At 54.5% G+C, this 21,029-nt stretch overlaps 2 protein-coding genes across 25 annotated transcripts in view; one reads left to right on the forward strand and one right to left on the reverse strand.

Moving 5' to 3' along the window:
• Positions 1-668: 668 nt before the first annotated feature.
• JMJD4 (jumonji domain containing 4) lies at positions 669-5,789 on the reverse strand. 2 transcript variants are annotated; one of them, XM_072784662.1, is made up of 6 exons: positions 5,400-5,789; positions 5,086-5,251; positions 3,113-3,247; positions 2,558-2,825; positions 1,923-2,069; positions 669-1,081 (listed from the first exon to the last, which is right to left on the reverse strand). In XM_072784662.1, exons 1-6 carry the CDS (start codon positions 5,662-5,664, stop codon positions 779-781), a joined length of 1,284 nt encoding a protein of 427 aa, XP_072640763.1. In that variant the 5' UTR covers positions 5,665-5,789; the 3' UTR covers positions 669-778. The 2 variants fall into 2 exon arrangements, with proteins under 2 accessions (XP_072640763.1, XP_072640764.1); XM_072784663.1 differs by having other exon boundaries at positions 3,122-3,247; positions 5,400-5,788.
• A 76-nt stretch (positions 5,790-5,865) lies between these two features.
• The window catches only part of SNAP47 (synaptosome associated protein 47), a 51,615-nt gene continuing 36,451 nt past the window's right edge, over positions 5,866-21,029 (forward strand). For 16 of the 23 annotated variants that reach the window (XR_012011211.1, XR_012011212.1, XR_012011213.1 and 13 more), the window contains exons 1-2: positions 5,894-6,139; positions 12,106-12,640. Coding sequence is in view for 10 of the 23 variants with exons in the window: in XM_072784654.1 (XP_072640755.1) it covers positions 12,156-12,640 (485 nt within the window). In the remaining 13 variants the exon portion in view is untranslated. Of the gene's footprint in view, positions 6,140-10,392; positions 10,525-12,105; positions 12,641-21,029 lie in introns of those variants that run through there. The other 7 variants (XM_072784657.1, XM_072784658.1, XM_072784660.1 and 4 more) reach the window with 4 other exon arrangements.

Consider the following 21,029-nt stretch of genomic DNA (forward strand, 5'->3'; position numbering starts at 1 on the left):
CAGCAGACCCCAAGTGGCACCTGAAAATGACAGACCCATGATGCCCGGGGACCGCCTGAGGGACGAGGTACGAAGCTTGGCTTGGTGCCCTGACCAAATAGACCTCTTTGGCTTAGGGCCCTGGGCAGGGGACAAGGGGGCAGGGGAGGCACAGGCCAGTAGAGGGAAGGCAGGCTCTACATAAATAGTGGTTCTTCTAGGATACAGACAGAGGCCCTGGTCTAGGGGTTGCCCTGGGCCCAAGTCTACACCCTACACGGAGAAGCTTGCTCCAGGGGAAGATGTAGGCAAGCACAAATGTGGTCCCATTGCAGAGGGGGCCCTGCCAGGCAGGCCAGCTGCCTCACCCCGCCATGGATGGGAAGCCTACTGGCTCGGATGCTGGCCTCTGCTCAGAGAAGGCTGGGGGCATCAACTATCCCAGCCACATGCCGCCCCCATTCCGGAGTCCCCAGCACACTCCAGGCCTCTGTGCTGCAAATCTCATTTGGCATTACCTTCCACCCCCCTCACTGGATCCAAGGCACTCTGGCTGAGCCTCATGAAGACAAGAAGCGGAATCTTCTGCACAGGCATCACAGTCCGAGGGATGCCAAAAGACAGGCAGGATAGTACTAGACCTTTAAGAGACACTTGAGACAACAATGGTTCAGCAGGAAGGTGACATGTCCGAGCCCACACAGAAGCACTGAGCTTTATTTCTGGAAGCGACACTAGAACAGACTGCCTGCCTCCCAGGCTGGTGCCTCAGGGTTCCGCCTGATCCAGGCTGCATTCGCTAAAGAGAGGCGGTGGTGACCATGACCTCTTCCAGCTGCTGCAAGAGCTCCTCTGGCTGCAGAGAGAACATGCTAGTGTCCAGTCTCTGGAAGTCGGGGTGGGCCACCACAGATGCCAGCACCTCTGCAATCCGGCTGACATCAAAAGCAGCCTGCTGGCGGCCCAGCCGAGTGTCCTGACTGTCCTCCACTTCACCATGGCCCATCCCTTTGGCCAAGAGGAGGAGCCTCCTTTCAGCGATGATCTTGAGGAAGTGGTAAAATTCTTCAAAATTGATCCCAGAGCAGGATCGCATGATGACCTGGCCAGAGGAGAGCAGAGCATGAGCAGTATCTGCTGACTATGGGTAGGGCCCAGACTGCAAACTATCTTAAGAGTGGTCCATCCCACCTGCACCCCGATGTTTCTAGCAGCAATGTCCACAATAGCCAAACTGTGGAAGGAGCCTCGGTGTCCATCGAATGAATGGATAAAGAAGATGTGGTTTATGTATACAATGGAATATTACTCAGCCATTAGAAAAGACAAATACCCACCATTTGCTTCAAAGTGGATGGAACTAGAGGGTATTACGCTGAGTGAAGTAAGTCAATCCTAGAAGGACAAACAGTATATGTTCTCATTCATTTGGGGAATATAAATAATAGTGAAAGGGAATAGAAGGGAAGGGAGAAGAAATGTGTGGGAAATATCAGAAAGGGAGACAGAACATAAAGACCCCTAACTCTGGGAAATGAACTAGGGGTGGTGGAAGGGGAGGAGGGCAGGGGGTGGGGGTGACTGGGTGACGGGCACTGAGGGGGGCACTTGACGGGATGAGCACTGGGTGTTATTCTGTATGTTGGTAAATTGAACACCAATAAAAAATAAATTTATTAAAAAAAATCTGATATAACCACAGTAAATGTACAAAACCAATAAATTAATGGTGATATAATAATAATAAAAAAAAAAAAGAGTGGTCCATCCCTGATGGTGGGGACAGCCCTGGTCCTGCTGAGCTTCCCCCCACTCCCATTGCAGCCCTGATCCTGCTGAGCCTCCCCCTACCCCCCCTGCCCCCCGAGCCCTGGTCCTGCTGAGCCTCCCCTTCTCCCCCCTCCTCCACTGCAGCTCTGGAGAGCCCCTCCAGGCTACCCTACCTGGCAGTGTTGGTGCCAGTCAGGCATCGTGTCCCTCCACTCACTGACCTCCTGCTGCACAGCACGGAGCTCTTGCTGCAGGAAGTGCCACATATTGGCCAAGTTACAACCGTTGACCCAGTTGTGGTTGATGGAAATAGTGTCATCCTGAAAAAGGTGGGGCATGGGTGTCCCCATAAGTCCATACCAGACCATGCCCACCACTGTCCAGAGGTCCTTCCGACTGTCTCCCAGTGGATGCTAGCATGAAGAGGGGGCTGGTGTCTCCTGAGTCCATAGCTGACCCAAAGCAGGGATCCCAGGGGGCTGGTAACTACCCACTGCTGCCCAGGAAGAAATATGGAAGGGAGGGGAAGAAACAGAGGCTGGGACGGGGGCCCTTGCCCATAGCCTGTCCGTCCCATACCCAGGCTCTCCTAGAGGGTAGCTTGTCTGCTGTGGGATCAGGAGGGGGTGGGCCTGGCCCTCTCTCTGGAAAGGCATCTGAGACGTGCCAAGGGTGAGAAGGGCTACCGGGCAGGCCAAGGGGCAGACGACACTCTGGGGTGGGGGTCAGACCAGTGGGGCCCCAGGGCATCTCCCTGACCTGTCTGGGCCACGCTGCAGTCACATGCGGTGGGGTGTGCCCACCCTACCAGGTTGTGGACTTGGTGGTGCCACCCGCTGGGCACAAAGACCATCTCGCCCGCCTCCTGCGTGACCTCCAGGGGTGGGCTGCAGTGCTCGCGCATGGGGTACAGCTGGCTGTCAAGGAGTGCAGGGGAGGTCACATCGTAGGGCAGGCCACCGTGGCAATCGCGCAGGGCTTCTTCCTGCCCCGGAGGGAAGAAGAACCACTTTTTCCTCCCACAAATGTTGACAGACCAGCTGAAGGAGCGGAAGATGTCGGCATGGAACGGTGACCTGTGTGAAACCTCCTGTTGGTGCCTCTTGGCTCAGAGGCGATCTGCTTCTTCAGCACAGGCTGGCCACGGACATGGGCCCCAGGGTCCTACCTCCCCCACTTGAGAACACAAGGGCTCTAAGCAGAGGCTCCAGGGGCAGTGAGTAAGGAGGCTGGGGACTGGAACACCTGGCAGCCTATTCCACGGACTGGGCATCTTAGAGAGGCTCTCCCGGAGTCGACGGGGTAGGGGAGGGTGTGGGGGAGAGGCAGGCAGGGACGAGGCACAGGAAGGAGGGTGGCGCACAAATGGTACCAGGTGCCGGCAGGCCCCATGTAGATGAAGCGGTAGTCATCCACGTCCAGGATGTCCCAGTACTCATTGAGCCAGTCAGATGAGAAGTACATGGGCAGGGTGAACACATCCTCTGCCAAGGAGTCCCTGGATGGAGTGACACAAGGCTCTGGCAGGAGTGCTCACCTCCCCACACCTGTGCCCCCAACACACGGGAGAGCAAGTTTCAGAGCGAGTGAATGACCCTGAGGTGCCTTCTGGAGCCGGTGCCTGCAGTAAGGCTGAGTGGGGCCATCTCAGACCACAGCCACTACAGCCCGTGACCCCACCTAAGCCCCATCCGAAGAACGAACCACAGTCATAAACACATGAGCCAGCTTTGCCGGTGCTGTGACGCAGCTTGGGTGACCCATGCAGGCAGCACCCCATAACCCAATTATTCCAGACCACTCTTGCAACATTCCCAGGATTTCAGCCTCTGGTTGAGCTGGGGCTTTAAGTGCCTCATCTGCATTTTGCTGTTTTCCAGAACCTGTGGCCTCATCTATACTCTCACCCCGCCAGTGCCCTCGAATCTTATCAAGTGGATGCACGACCCGTGGCCCAGGCAGTACGGCCCATGTCCATCCATCGGCCCATGTCCATCCATCGAGGTCCCTCTCCCCTACCCCTCAACTCCCTACTCCTCTGGTCCAAGAGCCTGATCCCCACAACCAAACCAACGGGCCTCCAGACACAGGAGCTCATCAGCCCAAGGGAGAGCATAGCTCTCCCAGTGACATGTTGGAACAGGCTCTGGAGTAGCTCACACATCCTCATGGCCAGAGGTCATGACAGGGGAGATCCCCAAAACACCATGCCGATCTCTCTGTTCCATGCCTTGGTCACACTTCTGCTTATCCTTCAAAACTCCCAGAGCCACCTCTGCCTGCCTGACTCAGCCTTCCTCTGCTGTGTATTCTAGGGTTTCCAGAGAAAATACAGGATACTCAATCAAAACTGACCTTCAAATAAACAGTGGATAAGTTTCAAGGACAACCATGTCCCATGCAAAACCTAAAAGACAGTTACACACAAATACCCACTTCTTGTTTATTGGAAACCCAAAACCACCATGCAGGAGCATCTGGGTCTAGGAGTCCCTATGTGTGCTAGAATAGGAGTCCCTGAGGGCCAAGACCACTGTCCCTTGGCCAGCTCTCCATGCCAAACATGCAGCGTGGCAGGGAGCATCTGTGAGGTGCACTCTTGGATGGATCCAGAGAATCATAAGGAAGTGAACCCAGACTCCCTTTAGCATGCTGAGCCTTAGTTTCCACATCAGAAAAATAAATATTCAATTGTTGGCTCATTTATACAACACGAATTGAGCGTTTACTGTGTGTCCTGTGCCAGCTGGCTGGGGTGGCCAGCACAGCCCTGGGTAGGGGAATGGGCACAAAACCCAAGGACCCCCTCTGAGAGCAGGAATGCAGCCAATGGGTGAGGCTGCATGAGGGTGTGACATGTGTCCCAGAGCCCCCATCATGGGACCCCCTGGCGCGGGAGCAGGGTGAGTAGGTGGGGACCAAGCACAAGAAGGAAAGCTTCCTTAAAGTCAGTGAGTCACTGTTCACTGATGGAGAGTCTCCCCAGGCTGGGTACCGCCTTGCTGAAACAGTGGCTGAAAGAACCTGAGTATGCAAAGCAAGGCTGTGCAGGACGGGCGGCAGCCAGGGTGTGAGAACCGGCCTAAGCTGAGCGGACAAGCGCAGCACCCGACAAGAAGGGTGCCGCTGCCACCGCCAATCAGAGGCCTGGGGTGGCCAGCACAAGTCTGGCACACAGGCCGGGAGAGGTGGTCCCCTCGGCCCACCGGGGCTCCCAGCTGGGGGCCCTGCGATCGGACGCTACGCTGGAGGAGCCAGGACTGCACACCTCCCAGGGGGCAAGCTGGGCGCATCCAAGGCTCAGTGTGAGGTACAGAAGCAGCATCCGGCCTTTACCTGCACAGGTGCCAGTCCTTGAGGTAGAGGCAGCCGCGCGGAGAGGAGTAGCCCCCCTGGATGTAGTCCTTCCAGTAGCTGATGTAGTCGCGGAGGAGCATCTGCTCCTTGGGGTTGGAGTTGTACTCCCGCACCCCGCAGTTGGCCACGGGGACCACCACTTCTCCTGCGGCCAGGGGCAAGGCCGGAGGGTAAGGCCACTGCCCGCGGAGGCGTGAGCCCTACGGACGCACCCCCGCCCCCACCCCGCCCCTCCCGCCCCTCCCCGAGGGGCCACACGCCCCCGCCCAAGCGTCCGCGCGCCCCGCCCCTACCATACTGGCGGAGCAGGTGCTCGAAGTCGGGCTTCCCCGTGGCGGTCACCCAGTGCCTGCGGCTGCCCCAGCCCTCGGTGAACGCGCTGGAGAAGACGCACGGCACGTTGGGCAGCAGGTAGCCCTTGAAAAAGTCGGCGTAGGAGAAGGAGTCAGGCCCCTCGATGAAGTCCACGCGGCCCGGGGACGCGCCCACCCCGCCTGCTGGGCGCCCCCGGAGGCCTCGGAAGTGGCTCTCGGCGAACACGCGTGTCTCCCGGTCCATCCCGCGCGGGGCGGGAGAGCGGCGAGGGCCCCGGCTTCTGGGCCCCCGCGACCCAGCGAGGGGCACGGGCCGGGAACGCGCCACGCGCCACCCGCCTCCCGCCTCCCGCCTCCCGCCTCCCGCCTCCCGGCTCCCGGCTCCTTAAGCCGGGCGGGGAAAGGAAGTACTTGCTAAAACTACTTCCGGAGTAGAGGCTAGTGCGGAGACCGGAAGCTCACAGCCTCGGTGCCAGCCGGAGCGAAAGCCGAGCGGCACAGGAGCTCGGAGCCCGCGGTCGGCCCAGCGCGGCCGAGCAGAACCCACACACCGCGGCCCCAGTTCCGGCCGGAGCAGGGATCCCGGCGCGGCGGGCCCTGGGCGCACGCGCACAGCAGCCCGCGGACGTCTTTCTGCTCGGGCGCGAGAGCGGTCCGCAGCCCTCCGTCAGGCGGCGTCGGGCCCGAGTCTCGCCGCGTTCGCACCTGCGGTGATTCAGGTAAGCGGCTCCCGGAGTCTGTGGCCGTCCCTTGGGTCCGCCCTGCCTACCGCTGCTGCCTCGGGGACAGCCCCTTCTGCTGCCAGCGCGCCCCAGGCTGGGGGAGCTCGTGGGACGTGCGCCGGGCTGACAGCGGGGTCCCGGGGGCAGGGCAAAGGGCGGCGCTTGGAGGGGCTGCCGAGGTGGCGGTGGACGGGGCGGGGGGGGGGTGCCGGTGTGGGGCGTGGGCGTGGGCGGGGAGGCTGGAGAGGGGGCTGGGGGGCTGGGGGGGTGCAGAGGAGGTTTTGCGGGGCTTGGAGGCCGGAATACGGTGGAATACGGAGTATCTGAGGGGATGCTGGGGAGCCAGAGGGATGGTAAGGACCCAGAGGGGATGTGGGGGGACCCAAGGGGATGCTGGGGACCTGGAAGAGATGTTTGCGACCTAAGGAGATGATGAGTGGCTGGTGGGGAATAGAGGCCTGAAACGCGAGTTTGGGGGAGCAAAGGTGAGGCTCTGAGGCTGCACTCCAGCAGGATTGGAATGGGGGGGCCTGGGTGGGGCTGACCAGCAAGGGTCTGAGCGCGTAAGAGAAAGTGTCCTGGGAACACAGCCTAACCCCGTTGGGAGGGAAGGAAAGAAGGCGGGCTGCTTACTGTGAGGGCTCTGCAGATGATAGGCACGCAGAGTGGGCAGGCCTTCACACACCTCACACCTGGTAAAGCACTCAGGTCCTTGAGGGAAAAGCAGATGCGCCTGTGTCATCTTGCACCTGGTGAGACACTCCTGACTCAGTTCTGTAGGAATGTGTTAGAGCTCTGAGGTGGCAGTTGGTGACTGTGCCTTGTAAAATATGGATGTGGGCTTACATCATTCCTGAACAAAGGGACCCTCTGAGTGAAAGGGGGGGCAGAGGACGCCCCTTTATTAGACGAGGAAGATACCACTGTGTTTACCTTCGCAGGTGTGATAAGGAAGGCCTGGGGGTGTTGGGACTCTGAGCTTTGCAGGGCTTGAGTGGGACTCTTGCCCCTGAAGAACAGGGTGGACCACGAGGAGGGAGAGGCAGAGAGGAGGGAGGGACCAGGAGAATGAGTTTGGGAGCGTCTGACATCAGGGCGAAGAGGGTCCACGGTGGGAGCTGAGAATGCCAGACAGGGGGGCAGTGGAGCCGCAGGAAAGGCTGCTTCCCAGGCAGAATTCCTCAGGGACCAGCAGGTGCCCATCTAGGAGAACACGACAGCAGTGTGTGGGGAGAGGGACCCCCATAGTCCTCCCTAGATGGGACTTTGAGATACAGTTGTCCTCCCAGGCATTTGTGCATTCGTTCGTATTTTCCACTCCTTTCTCCCCCCATCGTACACACCCCCTCCCGCCTATTTCTTACGTATGGAAACATGTATGTAAGCTTTTGCTGTTTTTAATCTTTTTTAAAAAAAAATTGAGCCAATACTGTCCACATCTTACCGTGGATTGACTAGATCTTCCTTAATTATTGGGTTTCAGTTGTGCTGAATGCAGATCACCAGGAGGCAGTTAGGAAAAGCTTGGGAAGCAGAGCGTTTATAACTGTCTGAAGATTTAGAAAATGTGGTTTAAAGTTTGCCTCTTGGGAGAAACACGGAATTCAGATAGGTGTCTCCTGGGAAGAATCCTGGATTCTGGCTCCTGAGGCTTGGTCATTGAGACTAAGTTACCTCAGAAACAGGAGGCTTTGGGCCACCAGGTCCACTTGCTCCCCAGAATGGTGGAGGCAGCCAAGCCAGGGTAGGAAATGAGACCCCGTGTTTCGTGCTGTGTCCACACGGTGGCCCTCTGGTTCTAGACGTGTCACCAGCACTGCACAGATGGGGCTGTGGCTCTCAAAGGCGCCTGGAAAGCAGCCCTGGCATTGCCTGGGAACTATGAGAAATGCACATTTTCCGGGCCCCGCTCGGACCTATGGAGTCAGAACATGGAGGCAGAAGGGGGCTTGCACAGTCAGCCCTCAGCAGGAAGGAAGACTGCTCCTTCTCTCCAAGGAGTGAGGAGGTTGGTGTGTGTCATGTGACTCGGCCACAGTGTGGCCCTGAAACACCCCAGCAGCACACTGGCACCTCCCGGGTTGTAAGTGGGAGCTTCTGAGGAGCAGGAGATGGAGGTAATGGAAACGGTGGCTGCCGGCACCAGGAGACACTGCTGCCACTGTTCTGCCTCCAGACCTCCTTGTGTTCAGAAGTCCTTGGAACTTGTGTAAAATGTCGCTGGTTCTGTTACTTTAGAAACTGACTAAAAATAGGGTGTTTATTTGATGCTGAGTCTCACCCAGGGCACAGGCCGGTGCAAGCACTAGGAGACATCCGTGTACAATAGTATGTGGTTCAAAATGCCGGATGCCGCACACTCCATCCACGTGCCGGTTCGTGTCTCCCCTTGAGCATCCCTCAGAGTCCTGCACCAAGATCTTCCCATCCTACTTCAGCTCCATGCCCTAGTTCAGGCCCTAGGTCAGTGCAGGTCGATGTGGGTTCCAGGTTATAATAGGCAAGGACTGAACAAGGCCTCCAGGAATACACCATGGATCAAAGACCCAGGTCAGCACACTTAAGGAAGAAAGCCATCCACGGTGAACACAGTCAGTGTTTCCGTGTGATGTCACTAGGTGGTTCAGTCAGTGAGTGTTTACTGGGTGCCCATGGTGTGCTGGCATTGTGCCCAAGGCACCGTCCTCCTGACGTGTACACTGAGCCTGTCACCATGTAGGAACATGCCCAGGCTCCTGGAGGTTGTGGCAAGTGCTGCGTGGTCAAGGAAGGATCTGCTATGGGAGTGAGGGGGCTCCCCTGGAGCTGGCCATGGGGTGGGGAGGGTGGGAGACCAGAGAAGGAGCCCGCTGTCTCCAGAAGGGCAGCTGTGTCGGACAGGGGTTAGAACACATGTGGGCATTGCATTTGGCCACCTGCAGGCCTGGGGAGGCCTGGGCAGAGCAGCATCAGTAAGCAGTGGGGAGCAGCCTGTCTGGGGGTGGGAGGCCTGGTGGTGGGAGCCGCAGTGGGTGTCTCTTGGAGGAGCGGTAGCCAGAGAGGGCTGTGGCAAGGGGGTGGGGGGGCGGCGCTGGTCTCTTCTAAGATGGAGACCTTAAAGCATCTGTGCAAACTGATGAGAGGGTCAGGACAAGGAGGGCAAATGTGCGGCTGTGAATTCAGTTTTGTGAACAAGGATGGCCACACATAGCCCTCTGTCTCTGCGCTGTCCCTGGCCGCTTCCACTGTCCAGCGGCAGAGCTGCGCCCTGGCAGCAGGGCCCACATGCCCACAACACCTAAGATACCGTCTGGCCTTTGGAAAAATAGTGTGCCCTAGTGTCGGAAGAACGGAGAGGTTGATGTTGCTGGAAGGGGTCGTGATCAAGGGCACAGGACCAGGCGCGGCCTCGTATGCAGTGGGGCCCTGTTTCCCGCAGTGGGTAGTGGGGAACAGAGGGCAGGCAAGGGCAGGCAGGACATCTGGGGACAGGTGTGGCAGGTGAGTCTGCAGCTCAGGGAGAGGGAGGGTGTGGGAATGTTGTTCTTGCTTTGGCTCTCCACTTCACCCTTGTTTACTCCGTCTGTTTAGGAAGACGCCATGGAAATGTGTGGGAGGCAGAGTGCTGTCCACAGCTTTCTCCTGTTGCTTTTTCCTGGAATCCATAGTGAGAAGTTTCATTTCTCCTCCTCTTTGAATCCTAGTGCATTTTAGAGCTGATGTTATCCTTGCCTTTTCGGTTTTTAGTGGTGGGTAAACAGGCCCAGAGGGCGAAGTGACTTTCCACAATGGTAACATATGTGGCAGACTGGGGTCCTCGGACCCTGCCGTGCTCCAAAGTGCCCCGAGGGGCACAGACTCTTGGAGGTAGGGACTCAGCCTCCATGCTGCAGCAGGCCCCCAACCACTCGATGCCCCGACTCTCTCTGCGGGTTGGAGACTTGTGTGGGGGTCAGGTGGCTGAATGGCAGGAGGCTCCCTTCAGCCGGGAGGACCGGGGTCAGGCCATCTTCAGGTGGTGGGGCCCAGGCATCCAGCCTCCGACCTTGGTCTTGAACTGGGAAACACCCAAAACTGAATAGTCGTCCCTGGTTCTGACAGTCTGAATGACTGCCTGTGGCCTGGTGGCCCAACAGCACTGGCAGGTCTCATGCGAGGGACCTTGCAGGTCTGTGCTGTCAGAGGCCCCGGGCTGGCAGCACTCTGTAGTCTGGATTTGCTTCAATGTCAGGTGTGGGGAGAAGTCTGACCAAGACACGTTTGCTTTCCAGTTCCCTCTGTCCAGTGAAAGACATGGTCACAGCGGAAAGGCAGCCACACTGCCCCAGATGGTAGACTTGCACACCGTCCCAGCATGGCCAGAAGACTCCTGTGAGAGCCCACAGGTCATGCCCTGTAGGAAGGTGACTCGGTATTCCATTCCGAAGGTCTGGTGTGTGGGTTTGTGGACTCTTTGCAGAGGCCCCTAAGCTCACACTGTGAGCTGTGAGCTTGCCATCTACTAGGCGCATCGGTAGTGTTGCGATGCATTGCCAACTCTCTAGTCTCTCGGATTCTGTATAATGAGGAAGCTCCATACCATGCAAGCTCTTTTGTGTTTTGCCTAGCTTTTCTTGTTTGATGCCGTCACTAGAGGTCTCGGTCTTTAAAAGTATAACTCTGTGGACAAATTCATAGGGTTTCAGTAGATGCTGAGCTCCAGGAGCCAGGGATGATGTCAGAGTCAAGTCCTGCCTGCCAGCTGCCCCACGTGGCATGTGGGGCCTGGCACCTGTGGCCACGATTCAGAGACTCCCTGAGGCTCTGGCCATGCTGCAAAGGCCCACATTTCTCAGTATTGTAAAAGATAACATCAGCGATTCATTCTCTCATTTTTGTAAGTAGGTTGTGCCGTAACTGCATGTATGCAGCAGGGGATGCGGGAGAGTGGAAGACAGGCCCCAGTATAGGTGGCCCCCTGCCCAGATGTGAGGTGCACAAGGTATTTCCAAGCCTAGTTGTAGCCAATTCCACACCCTGTACTTGTGGTTTGACCTTGTACGAGGTCCTCTTCCTTTCCTAGCTTTGTTGGCTCATCTGGTTAAGTGAGAGGGACAGACATAGTGTTCTATAACGATTGTCTTACTCCGTCATTCCTGGGTTTCCATATTTCATTAACAAATGAAAACTGTAGGAATGCTTGGGTGGCTCAGCAGTTGAGCATCTGCCTTCGACCCAGGGTGTGATCCCAGAGTCTCAGGATCGAGTCCCACATCAGGCTCCCTGCGTGGAGCCTGGTTCTCCCTCTGCCTCTCTCTCTCTGTGTCTCTCATGGATAAATAAATAAAATCTTTTTTAAAAAGTGCAAACTAGATGTGGATGGTATATGTTCACTATGTACAACTGTATAAAACTGAAGGTAGAGCTAGATAATTACGTAGAACTTTATGGAATTTGTGGGCCATGCAAGAAGGGAAAAGCCTTTGTGTAGACTTTCCCTTCATTATTTCCTTTATGATAAAAATTTCAAGAGGAGAATGTTAGTGTAGGAATGTGTGAGGAGGGACTTCCAGGTAGTTCAGCAGTTGGGCGTCTGCCTTTGGCTCAGGCGTGATCCCTGAGTCCCAGGATCGAGTCCCATGTTGGGCTCTCTGCATGGAGTCTGCTTCTCCCTCTGCCTATGTCTCTGCCTCTTTCTCCCTATGTCTCTCATAAATAAATAAATCTTAAAAAAAAAAAAAAGGAATGTGTGAGGAGTGTGTATTGGTGAGATTGTCACAGCCAAAACAGTGTTCTTGTGAAGGATCCTGGGGTTGCAGTGGCATCGGGCTGTGGGCCCTGGTTTGGGTGACGTGGACTTCCGTCCTGCATGTCTGGGTGGTAGGAGTCCCCAGTGTGCTCAGCAGCCCAAGCACAGCCTCGCCACCACTGTCCTAGTGTCTGTAGGCCAACTGTGCTGACGCTCATTAGACTCTCCCACCCACTAACTTGTCCCTCTCCTCCAGAGACGGAGTGGCTGACGCCGAGCCGTAGGACAGACCACCTTGGGAGCCAGATGAGCAGAGAGATCTGCGTGCACTCTTGGCCTTGTTCCTACTACTTAGAACCAGAGAAGCGATGGGTTCCTGGAAAGCTTTCATTAACTTCTCGCTCCCTGAGATTTATGACTGATAAAACCGGGGAGACCTTGGTCAGCTTCCCGCTGTCTAGTGTGGTTGAGATAAAGAAGGAAGCTTCTCACTTTGTCTTCAGTTCCATCACCATCCTGGAGAACAGCGGCCTCAAGCACTGGTTCAGCTCCTTGCAGCCCAGTCGGAATGCAGTCTTCAGCATCATTGAGCATTTCTGGAGAGAGTTGCTGCTGTCTCCACCAGAGGCAGCGCTCCCTGTGACCAAGGGGAAGCAGCTGACAGGTCTGATGGCCTGTTCTCAGAAGCGCCTAGAAGAGACAGCCCGAGTCCTCCACCATCAGGGCGAACAGCTGGACAGCATCACCAGAGGCCTGGACAAGATGGAATCGGACCTGGACATGGCTGACAGGTATAGGGAGTGTCTCAGACATACGGGTCATGCTGTGCACGGTTACACCGATTAGGCGTTGGTGGGGGGCACACTGTGTGCCAGGTGCAGAGCTTCAGTTTTATGTGATTAAGGAAGATTACCGCATTTAATCATGTGGGGGAAATGGGCCCAGAGGCTGGTGATTTCTTCAGTGTCATGCATACTAAGTTTGTTATTTTGCGTGGCCATGTAGCCTCAAGGTTTGAGCTGACTCACTTTGGCTCCAGGAGCTGCCACTTTTGCTGCCACACCAGCCACTCCCAATCTTCTACCTCAGAGACCCCCCACTCTTTTGGGGGGATTGGGGTTAGGGACCCCAAGGAGCTTTTGTTTTTGTGTATGATGTGTGCCAATATTCCTGCATTTTTTGAAAACTAAGAAACTAAGAAAAGATGATTTGTTCGTCTAAGAAATGCAATGATGAACCCATGATCTAGTTATAGAAATAACTGTCAATGAAAAATAGCATTTATAAAGTAGATGTGTTAGTGGGAAGAGTAGCACCTTTAAGATTTCTACACATCCCTTTACAGAAGGGCTTCATAGAAGACTGCCAAGTCCTCCTGCCTGTGTCTACAGTCTGCCTGCCGTGTTATCCTATGTCCTGGGGCCTCTGGGCTCTCCATGTGCCCAAGGGAGAGAGCGCGTGAAAAGCCAGGCAGTACCATGGTGCTTAACCTAAGGAGGGGTGCTTGTGGTGGATGAAGTGGGAGGTCATGAACCCTTTGTGAGCTTTCCTCCTGGGAACACAGTTGGGCAGTTTCTGCCTTTTATGCCACCCCGGGGTCATGGGACCAAGTTGTGGGCAGGAGTGATGTGAGTCACTTCCACGCCTGGTCCCTGAAAGCCTGCCACCCAATCTCCAGTGTTGTCTTCCCCTCACCTGGAAGTGGCACACAGAGAATCCTCCCCTGGACTCGGGGGCCCGGGGCAAAGTACACAGACATGAGTTGGATGGAGTGTGGGTTGCCAGGTGGCACCCCAGAGCAGATCTGACCCCAGCCCTCCACAGGGGTTCTACATCAGCATTGGAATAACAGAAATTCAGGTTTCGGTGATGACATTAATAAGAATTAAAGGAAGGGTACACAGTACCGGCTAGAGGACAGTGAATAAGCATTTTCACACACTGCTATTGGGAATGTCTGTTGGTGTAATCCTTTCGGAGAACAATCTGGCAATTTAGAAATGTTCTTTTAACAAAGGACAGGGGAAGATGAACCTGAGAATAGGAGAAAATGCTTATAACATCCGCCCCTATTCCCACCAAAGGATTCACACCCAACCAGGTAAAGAACTCATATGACAAAATGGGAATAAGCCAATTCGACAGAAAAATGGGCTGTGGCCGTTGATTGGAGAGTAGGATAAGCGTCTGTCGGTGTCCCAGGCAGGTAGAAGTAGAAGGCTTTAGGTAATGCGCTGGGCCCCGTGGCTGCGTCCAAAGCTGCTGCCATCCGTCTTCCAAGCCAGTAGGGGTGGGATGTGCACAGGGAGGCCAGGGCACATGCTCTTGTCTTGAAGCAAATGACGCAGGCCCATGACAGGGAGGCTGGCACCCCTGATAGATGAAACAACACTGACGGCCAGTCAGCGTGTGGGTCAGGACAAGAAGTCTCCTGCTGCTGTCATGGATGTGACTTGGCTCGGCCACTGGCAGGACCTAGCCAGGCCAAGGATGTGCAGACCCTGTGACCAAGCCCACTGTGTGGACGAGCTCTGATGGTCATGAACAGCTGTGGTGGCTGCTCCTCAGGGGGCTGGGCAGGTAAGTGGTCCCTACTGACTGTGATGCAGTACACGGATTTTATCAGGCTGACTGGTCATATCCACACAGACCCACCTGGATCCCCCCGAAAGCAACAGGAACAAAACAAAATCAAGTGCGTACTACAGAGCACCACTTATAGGAGCTTTTAAATAGGCAAAGTAGCAGTATAGGAAAATGCAAGGAGCACCCAAGTGTGAAAGCCCAAGCTGGAGGGGTGTGCACGGCCACCACGGACAGCTTCCGCAGACCAGCTGATGGACCCCTGGGCGGGGGGGATCTCCTGCTGGCACAGGTCCTCAAGTGGGTCCCTGTGAGCCTTCGGGTTTGTCTGTGACGTGGGGCTCTTCCCCTCAGTGGTCAACTGTGTTCCTTCTGGAACTCCCATTGTCTGGTTATCAGGCGTCCTGTACTGAGCTTCTCATAGCATTCTCATTTTCCTCTCTCCATGTTTTTTTCTTGTTTCTAAGGTTTTATCTTCCTGCTACCCTTCCATTTTTGTGATATTTTTGATTTCTGATTGATTTATTTTTTATTTTTTTTAATTTTATATATTAAGATTGTATTTATTTATTCATGAGAGACACAGAAAGAGAGGCAGACACACAGGCAGAGGGAGAAGCAGGCTCCATGCAGGGAGCCCAATGTGGGCCTCGACCCCAGGGATCCCCAAAGATTTTTTTTTTAATCTTCCTTTTAGTAGCAGCTGTTGTTTCTCTCTGGGTTGCTGTCCTCTTACCTCTCAGAGTTTGCTGGAAAACCTCCTACAGGGAGGGCCAGGGATGTACCTCCCATTTCCGTGCTCTCAGCTCACCACACCTGCTTCAGCAGAGCAGGAAGTGGTGGCCAGATGGTAGTGGGGCCCAGCAGCACGGGGTTCGTGAGGTCGGCAATCTCACCAAGCTCTCCTTAAATGAACTTTGAGTCTGCTGGGTTGTGAGCCCCAACTTCACGCCAGCTTTTGGAGGTCCCTGATCTTTTTCCCCATAGGGGGTTTGCACTGCAGCCTGGCTTATTTCTTGGCTTGTGCCACTGCGGCCTTACAGCTTACTTTCTTGGTTTTGCAAAGTCTGCCTGGTTTCCAAGTTCTAAAATTTTGTTGCTCCTATCTCTTCTCTTTGTCCCCAGGGAAAATACGTGTGTTTACTTTGCCTTCTCTGATCGCGTGGTTTATACCACGAAGTACGTGTGTGTCTTTGTCATGGCTCCTGGCACAGAGTGCCTAAGGCCCTTGGGGTTTCCCCAAGTGAGGAGAGCGATGGAGGTGTCCTGGTGCTCATAAGGAGCCCCTGAGGGAGTGTGGAGGAGGTGACCTTGGGTGGCCCCTCAGGATGGGGGCAGGTGGCCAGGGGACCCAACCCTGGGAGCAGAGGGTTGGACACTTCAGTCCCCTCCCCCCGCCCCGACCTCTGGGAGGGGAGAGGGGATCAGTCACCAATGCCCAGTGATGTAATCAATCACGCCTTTGTCATGAGGCCCCATGAAAACCTGGGAGGATGGGCTTGGGGAGCTTGGGGCTTGTGAGCACATAGAGACTTGGAGAGAGTGACCTGCCCCGGGGCTGGCCCCGGATCACAGCCTTGGATAATAAGCTGGTAACATGGGACGTTTCTTTGAGATCTGAGCCACTCAAGCAAGTTCAGGGACCCAAGGAGGAGCCGTGGGAGCCTCTGGTCTGTAGCCGGGGGGTCAGTGGGGGCAACCCCTGGACTTGCAGCTGGTGTCTCGGGGAAGAGGGGGAACCTGTGGCGTCTGGTACCGTCCCCAGATGGGCAGGTGGTCAGGAGTGAGTGAAGGGCTTCCTGTAGGGATAAAACCACACACAATTGGAATTGGTCATTTTTAGCCAGTCTTCTGTTTTTCCAAACAGCATATCCTGGAGTATCTTTTTCAGCAGACCAATGTATACTTATTTAGAATAGTATCTGTGTTCAGTTCCTACTGCTATGTTTTGAGGATTAGCTCTGGGCTGTGTTCTCTTTAAGTTATTGCAGTTGTTCAGAGGAGCGCTGGCGCCCTGCAGATGCAGCGGGTAAAATGCCGTCCTCACGCTTGGGCAATGGCCCCGCACCCTAGTGGATGGGAGCCTAGATGCAGGTCAGTGAGCACCTGCTTCCACATGAGTGTGCTGAGCTGGGGCTCTGCCGCTTGCCGAGCTGTGGAGGAGCAGGAGCACAGCAAAGCCCTCCACGGACTGCAGGTCCTGCCATGTTCATCAGAGCTCACCATGAAACAGAAGTGGCAGGGTGCATGTACGGTGTCTGCAGGGGTCATGGGGCTGGTGGCTCCAGACTCCAAGTTGGGTAAAACAGACATATGGCTTCATCTGTCCAATAGATCAAGCTTTGGCCAAGTGGTCTCTTTTGATTTACCATTTGGCTGTTTTCTATACCTGGATCCATGCTTTAATGGGAAATTAGGAAGAGTAATACAAGGCTGCTCTCATATTTGCTGTGACAACCCCCAAACCCCTGCTGTTTGCTTAGGGTTCCCACTGGGAAATGAGGGTAACTGCTAACTAACCTGAAGTATCAGAGCCATTAGTCTTACGTGTTGTGTTGCTTTTCCTGAGAATTTAAATGGTGACCCAGAGAAGCTCCCGTTGAATTGAAGAGAATCAGATCCTTCTACCCCCGATGGCTGCCCTACCACTTCCCTGTGGGGTCGGACACCTCCAGTGCCTAGGAGAGCCCATTGTCTCAGAAGGGCCACCCCTTCACATCTCACTCCATCCTGGTGTCCTTGGGGCCAGCAGCACCTGATGGGGCCGGAAGCGTGGCCTCCCCTGACCCTCCCGCAGAGCCAGCACCTTCAGCCCCTGCTGCCATGGCTTCCATTCTCATGGCTGAGATCTGTTATTCTCCTCTTAGGATTCTTCCCCACCCCAACTCCTCCCCACCCCACCCCACCCCACCCCACCCCTCCCTTGCCTCCCGGCAGCCCAGCCAGTAACCAGGTCACAGCACTCCATCTGAAAACCTCTGTGCTCTCCTTCCCCACAGTCCCAGGTTGGAAACACAGGGTGTCCTCGGTGCTCTTCAGGAAGAGGGATCCTCCCTGTCTCCACATACCTCCTCTCTGCTCTCCCTCCTCCTCTCTCACCTTTCTCCTCTCTCTCTCTCCCTCCTCCACTCTCTCCCTCTTCTTTCTCTCTCCCTCCTCCTTTCTTTCTCCTCCTCTCTCTCCCTCTTCCTCTCACCTTCCTACTCTTTATCTCCCTCCTTCTCTCTCCCTCCTCCTCTTTCTCCCACTCCTTCTCTCTCCCCCTTCTCCACACGTGTGTGTGCATGCGTGTCATATGTGTGGATGTTATTTATGTTTGCTGTATAGATGATATGTGTCTGGAGGACCCTGATAAATATGGAATCTGGTACTAGGTCTAATGGGTGTTTTCTGAACATATTCTGTAGTTTCTGGGATTTCTAACCTGAATAGATTTAAAGGTGCTGCTGACTCTTATTTCCAGTGGTGTAGAGGGAACTACTGCATGGCCTTTGGCTCTAGACATGCCTGAATGCCACCATGGGACACCCCTACTCACTTTAAAAGGTAAGGTTCTGAGTGACCATTTCTCCATAGTAACGAGACTTGCTCACTGCTCCTAACTCCCCTGCACAAAGTAGGAGAGGGAACGGATGAGTTCAGGGTGCCCCATAAATGTCCTGACCATTTCTGTCTCTACTCTGAAAGAAACCCTGAGCTCCTGTTTGCAGGGCCAGGATCTCTGAACATGAGATCTAGAGTGTCATCTTTGAGCGCATGGATCACATGCAGGAGGCATGCAGCCCTGTGGAAGTACCACATGATGCTCCCAGTAAACACAGACAGAAGTCTGCAGGACTTGTGTGGGAATAGCTATCACAGGAGGGGGCAGCAGGGAACAGGACCGAACAGGGGACAGGACCAAACGAATGGGAGAGATGCTAGATTTGGTACTACAGCACCTGGGGTCGGAGAGGGTTCTGGCCAGTGGGTGACATGCACACTGAAGAGTGGCCTACACTGCGTGAACTTTGGAATGGTAGCCTGGACTTACCACATTAGACCCACTCGCCCACCTGGTGTGGTCCAGAGGACACATTTTCCTCCAGGACTGTGAGAAATGCATTTGTGAAGGGCCCCAGTGTCCTTGAGGTTCTGGGTGGCTCCTTTCTTGTCTGTAGGCCAGAAGGGACGGTGGGACTACAGCAGGGATAACAAGATTCTGAGGTGGCAGGGCCAGGTGGTGGCCCTTGGTCACTGAAGACAAGTGGGGATGGTCACCATCATGCACAAGAGCCAAAGCAACAATCTCAGTAGTCTGACTCCCAGAGACCTGTGGCATTTAAGCAGGATGGCTGTGCATTGGGGAGCAGGACTCAGTTTTTTTGAGACTACTAGATGCTGAAACTGCTGCTGATTGTAACATACCATTCAGAGTAGGGGCTTCTGGGGGGTCAAGAGATCAGTGGAGTTTTAGCTCAGGTCTGCCTCACAGTGGGCCCAGTAGGCCCTGAACCCACTCCAGGGCTATTTTCCTGGTACTGGAGCACATAATTAGAATATACACACTCAGCAGCTAGCAGAACCCCATGCTGGTTCCCTGACCGGGGCAGCAAGGGCTATTCTGGTGGCAGAGGCCAAGTGGAAGCCTCCAGACTACCTAGAAGAGTAAGCCATTCTTGGAGGGATTTAAGAGATCAGCACCCCATCAAGGACCTGAAGGGTGCATGAATAGTGAGCCCTACTTCATCTCCATCAGCTCACTTATTCGACTTTGCAGAAAAAGACAGATCTTGGGAAAAAACAGTGGACTGTCCTAAACTTAACCAGCTGGTACTCTAACTGTAGTTGCTGTTCCAAATGCCTGAGCCAAACAACACCTTCTCTGGAGCCTGATAATGCTGCAGTCGGTCTGGCAAATGTTCTCTTTCTGTGCTGTTTGTCAGGACAGCTAAGTCAGATTACTTTCAGCCGCACATCTAGCAGGACATCTGCGTCATCCCACATCAGGGATATTTCAGCTCTCCAGCCCTGTGTCACAGTGTATGTCCGAGGGCCCTTGACTGGCTTTCACTGCACAGGATAGCGTGCTGGTCTATGACATGGCTTACACCATGCAGACTGGATCGAGTAAGAATTAGCAGCTACTCTAGATGCATTGGAAAGATGTTTGCATGTCAGAGGGTACGAAAGAAACCTGACAAAATTAGGGACTTCCCTTCTCATTGAGATTTCTGGGAATCCAGTGGAGTGAGCAGGGCTTGCTGAAATATCTCCTCTAGGTGAAGAAAGAGTTTTTGCACCTGGCTCTTCAGTTGGAGCACCTGAGTGGCTCAGTCAGTTAAGTGGCCGACTCTTGGTTTCAACACAGGTCACCATCTCAGGGTCATGAGAATGAGCCCCATATTGGACTGCACACCCAGTGGGAAGTCTGCTTGAGATTCTCTCCCTTCTCCCTTCCCACTCTGCCCCTCCGCCCATCACACATGCTTGCACACACAGGTGCACACGTGCTTTTTCTCTCTCTTTCTCAAATAAATAAAATCTAACAGAGAGAGAGAGACACACACAGTACCTGGTGAGCCCCTTAGCATTTTGGAAGCAACATACTCTTCATTTGGGTGTGATACTCCAGCCAGTTTACAAAGTGACTTGAAACCTTTGAGTGGGGCCCAGAACAAGAAGGCTCTGCAGCAGGTCCAGGTTGCCACTTGGGCCACATGATCCAATAGCACTCAAAGTGTTTGCAGTAGACAGAGGTGCCCTTTGGAGCCTTTGGCAGACCTTTGTAGGGAGTCACAGTGCATGTGTGTGGGATTTTGGAGCAAAGTCCTACCATCTTCTATGGATAACTGTTTTTGTTTGTTTGGTTGGTTGGTTGGTTGGTTTTGTTTTGTTTTTGTTTTGTTTTGTTTTTGAGAAACCGCTCTTGACCTGCTACTGGACCTTTGTAGAGACTGAATGCTTGACCATGGACCACCAGTTATCATGCAATCTGAGCTTTTCTTCGTGAAGTGAATATTGTGTGACCCACCAACTATAAAGTGGGGCATGCACAGTGACACTCCATCATCCAATGACAGTGGGATATGGGAGATAAGGCTCAAGCAGGCTCTGAAAGCACAGGCTAGGTCACATGACAGGTCAGCTCAAATGCCACGGCCCCCACTCCTGCTGCACTGCATTCTCTGAGCCTGCCCCTATGGTGCATTTCCTACATGGGGAGTGCCCCCCATAGCCAGTTCTGAGGAGGAAGATAGTGGAGCCTGGTACAGATGGTTTTGTGCAATATGGAGGCATCACCCAGAAGTCCACAGTGGTGAAGGGAAATCCTTTCAGGGGGCAGAACTTCAGTCTATGCACCTGGAAAATCATTGTGTTGGGTGAGTAGTCTTGTGTATACAGTCTTCTGACCCACTCTCAGCCTCATGAGGATGGGTCTTAGGGCTGGAACACACAGCCTATGCCAGTTTATCCCCTAGTAGGGAAATAGCTTTCCCTGTTACAAGCTCAGCCGGTACTCTTGTCCTACACAAGCATACATGTCAGTGGCTCTCAGGCACACCCGCAGCTTTCCGTATTTCAGACTGCAGGGGGTTGGAGGGGGCATGAACTGCA

The sequence above is a fragment of the Canis lupus genome, chromosome 18 (assembly GCF_048164855.1).
Source record: "Canis lupus baileyi chromosome 18, mCanLup2.hap1, whole genome shotgun sequence".
Taxonomy (NCBI): Eukaryota; Metazoa; Chordata; class Mammalia; order Carnivora; family Canidae; genus Canis; species Canis lupus.

Excerpts from the sequence above, each read along its gene's own strand:
- JMJD4 (XM_072784662.1), bottom strand. The coding sequence starts at position 5,664 with ATGGACCGGGAGACACGCGTGTTCGCCGAGAGCCACTTCCGAGGCCTC. Across the intron at positions 2,826-3,112 it reads GCCGGCACCTGGTACCATTT|GTCACCGTTCCATGCCGACA; the intron begins GTGCGCCACCCT and ends GGTTTCACACAG. Across the intron at positions 2,070-2,557 it reads ACCACCAAGTCCACAACCTG|GATGACACTATTTCCATCAA; the intron begins GTAGGGTGGGCA and ends CACCTTTTTCAG.